Source organism: Tigriopus californicus, chromosome 12 (genome assembly GCF_007210705.1).
Source record: "Tigriopus californicus strain San Diego chromosome 12, Tcal_SD_v2.1, whole genome shotgun sequence".
Taxonomy (NCBI): Eukaryota; Metazoa; Arthropoda; class Copepoda; order Harpacticoida; family Harpacticidae; genus Tigriopus; species Tigriopus californicus.
This window is the reverse complement of record NC_081451.1, coordinates 17,169,578-17,173,376: the sequence shown is the minus strand read 5'-3', so window position 1 is coordinate 17,173,376 and position 3,799 is coordinate 17,169,578. Positions and strand designations below refer to the sequence as shown.

Genomic DNA, 3,799 nt, shown 5'->3' with positions numbered 1-3,799 from the left:
CATGACAACTACGTCAGTGAGCTCGCCATATTTGCCAAAATGCTCTTTGAGCCCTTCCTCTGTGGTGTTGTAGTTAAGACCTCCGATAAAAATCTTCCTATTCTGGCCTCCAGCACTGGCTCCATTTCTGCCGCTGTCTTTGCCACCTGCTGATCCGGGGGGACCCTAATCGTAAAAAATCAGGCAAGAAACGGGCTAGATATATTATTACCAATACAAACTAGGTGGGCAGTGTCCTGGGACACTGGGACTAGATTCATCATAGATTCATAACTTGATAGATTTATAGATTCATAGATTCATAGTGGAACAGGCCACCAATCCGGTCGATCGGTCATTCCTCAGCCAGTCTAGGAAGGAGTCTAGGAAGGAGGAGGGAGCTGGGTGGAATACAGCCGGCGGATCGGCCTGGCCCCCATCAGACGGGCCAGTCCATCAATCCCATGCTCAGAGGGAGGGAACGGGGGTCGTCGGGGTTAGCTTCCCCATGAGGATCCCAAGGGACGGGAACATGACCGTGGGTCCTGACCTACCCTCGACCTGGGTCAATCCCATCCAGGACGTGCCCCAGGCCCGGCCCAAAGGACGACATGGGGGGGCGTGGCCCTCCTGGCTAGTGCCCTAGTGGATGGATGGACTGACCCGCCCTGGTCTGAGTACTGAACCCGGCTTCCTGGCCAATCCGTCCTCCACCTAATCATGACCTATTAGGATGACCTAAGAAGACTGGGCTACAAAAACAGGATTAAGCGGCACCCGGCCGACTAGGACCTCTCTCCGGTGCCCGGTTCGAGGTCACCCGAGGTCACTCGCCACGGCTGGGCGGTCTTACCTGACTCATGATGCGGTCAGCCTGTGTCCAACCGTGAAAATGAAGAAGCTGCGAGGAACGAGGAATGCGGCGTTGTGTCAACTGTCCAACGGATGAATGCAACTAAAGTGGAACTTAGTAGAACCGAGTGTAACGTGGTCGCCGGCCCAATCCGTCCTGCCCCGGCCGGCCGGCTGGCCAATGGAGACACTGTCAGCTGGGCCAGACCACGGACTTCTTAGAGGTATGGACACATTCCAGTAGCAGCTGCACGATGGAAAGCAGCACAAATTTTGGGAGCTCATTGCGGCACTTTCCAAAACTATTGGACAGTAACACTTTCTACGGTTTCAGAAAGTTTATTGCAAAAATGTGAATTTCTAAAACACTAAACCATCAGCCGAAAAAAGGCTTTTTTCGTCCATTATTCGTTTTTCTGCATGCTAATGAGTGAAACTTAGACAGTTTATAAAAACACCTAACTGCATGAACCATTCCTTTAATGGATAAAAGAACTGAACCTTCCATTTAATCCCTCAGCAAAGAGATATGAAGCCTCAAAAGTAGGAGTGATCTCTCAAAATTTGACGAGGACGTCATCTTCCTTTCCCGCTTCAATGAGCCAATAGATTGCCAACGGAAGCAAAAATATCCTATCTCCTAAACCGCTCATCTTATCCCAAATCAGCACTTCATACGACTACAAGATCTGGTTGAATAAATGAACTCGGCCAAGTTAACTCAGGAGACATGCTCAATCAAAGTTACGTAGTAAAAAACTCTACATAAAATTTGAATTTTCGACCTGCTCTGGGTCAGCTACCAAAGCTTTGGACAACATAACTGTGAAATGATCCACTTTACAAGTCAATTGTATGAAATTGACCGACCATTAATTGCAGAGACCTACGTTTCTTATTTGAATACTTTAATTCAGAGTGGTTATGACCCAGAGCAGGCCCATTGGCCGAGGAAACTCGTTCGCAGTCCATATTTCTAAGAAGTCCGTGGCCAGACCGACCGGAGGCCCGTTCAGTCTCGCCATTTTGGCATCGAAACGATGGAGCTTAAACTCGAACATTGTTCAAGTGCCCCGAGGGTCCTTAACTCCGATGGGCCATAGCAAAAGGAGGACACACCCATCGAGTTACAATGGTTGAGGACGTCTGATAATTTTCAGCCATCCACCGGGCGTTCTTCGTTCCTCAAGAAAAGGCACGAATTACAGTTACCATTACTTTGGTCAAAGAAGTTATTCGTGGCCAAGCTTTACTCGCAGAAAAAATTTTAATGGCGTGACTCGCTACACGTTACTTTTCTCATGATTTAGATGACCAATAATTTTGGCCTTTCCCCTCGACCTCTCAAGACTATATTGCTTCACAGAAACAATGTTGTTATTTTTTTGTTTCTTCCAGCCCTCCCACGCGTCCACATTGGAGGACTCCCTGTCAACAACATTATTCAATACTGAGCCTGGGCATTTAATGTGGGCCTGATTGTTCAAAATGCATGGCATCCTAATGTTTGGCAGAGTCAAGATTAGGACCCTGGAGGGGGTAAAGGTTGTTAAAGATCTTCAACCATGTCGCACAAGTCAAAACGGGAAAACAGTTTTAGACCTTGAACAGCCTGTGAATCCTCCCGGTTAGAAGCCTAGGTCCTCCTTAAGCCGTAGAAATGTGGCGGCTTTGAAAATTTGATGCACCATATTCAAGCGCCAAGAAAGATTCGCCCGGCTGGACAATTAATAGCTCTGAATGAGGTCTTCAGTCCCAAGGATTTTGATTGAGAAGATATAAGCAATAAAGTAGCCAATGCCACACAAATTTAGAACCTAGCACAATCATATTTTGCTACATGGGAATAGCCGACAATGGCAATTTCGGTTGTTGAGTCTTATAAACGCGTCTCTCCTCGATCCTACTATTTTATATGTCAAATCTATGGTTTCAATGGTGTTCTCTAGGCGATTATTGGGACTCTTATTTCCCACTCTATCAACGCTTGATGTTGTAAGGACGGTCTGAGTCCACCTCAATAGCCTCACTTGGTGGGCGGAGAAGAGAGGCGTGGCTTCCCATCACTGAGATGAGGACGGCCTGAATCATCCGAGTTTCCCATTTGGCCACCCGATGAGGCCATCTGGCATCACTGCTTCTTGCGTCTCAAAACTGAGAATCTCGCTTTTGGCGTCTGGCACCAGCCCAAACCTGATCCATTCTGGGCTGATTTAAGCCTTGCTCCGGCTGGTCCGGCTGCTGTGGCTCTTGATCAGGATGAAAAGGACCAAAAGAAAGAGCCAGATGCTAGGAGTTCCTAGAAGTTGCCCATTAGAACGTGGTCATGCCTTCCGAAATTAGTAATAGAAATCTGTCTTCTGATAATATTGACCGGAGCGACTTATGGTGTCATGGCGTATATGAGGATGAGGGGCCCGTGTGCACACATTCTTTAGGTTCTGTGCCCTAGACGAGGGAAATGTTCCATGTTTATATACCCAATGAAGAGGGTCATGAGGAGTCGAGTTCTTAGACACAGAGCCATTGAACACTGATCGCAGTCATGGTGTTGAACAGGAAAATAGTCCAAAGGAGCATAACATCTAAAACTGGTCAAACATGATGATTCCTTTCAAATTGCATGGATGCTACACGTTTCTCGCCACTCGATACTATAGGGCTAGTCAAGTAAGCACGTTCATGGACAAGTGACGTTATTCCATGGAGTAAACTCGAAGACAACATGCCCAGCCAAACTGTACTGTGCATGCATTGGATTTTGACATTTTGTCCCTTTGACATGCTTGTTTAGGCAATTAGCATTGTGGTTTTGAGCCAATTCGAAAGTGCATTCACTGATTAACTCCAAACATGCTCAATTAGTAGGGTTTTATTACACAACTTGCTCAAAATGACTTGATTATTAAAAATTCAAGGGGCAAATGGTGCGAGTTGACTGTGATGTTTGTCTTAGTTCTCTCTCCCC

The 3,799-nt window shown here is 46.8% G+C and overlaps 1 protein-coding gene across 1 annotated transcript in view; it reads right to left on the bottom strand.

Moving 5' to 3' along the window:
- LOC131892417 (heterogeneous nuclear ribonucleoprotein A1, A2/B1 homolog) overlaps window positions 1-984 on the bottom strand; it is a 5,150-nt gene extending 4,166 nt beyond the window's left edge. The window contains exons 1-2 of the mRNA XM_059242283.1: window positions 833-984; window positions 1-165 (exon numbers count right to left, since the gene is read on the bottom strand). The exon at window positions 1-165 is cut by the window's left edge and continues 16 nt beyond it. Coding sequence (XP_059098266.1) covers window positions 1-165; window positions 833-841 — 174 coding nt within the window. The 5' untranslated portion in view covers window positions 842-984. The remainder of the gene's footprint in view (window positions 166-832) is intronic.
- Between the last annotated feature and the right edge of the window lie 2,815 nt (window positions 985-3,799).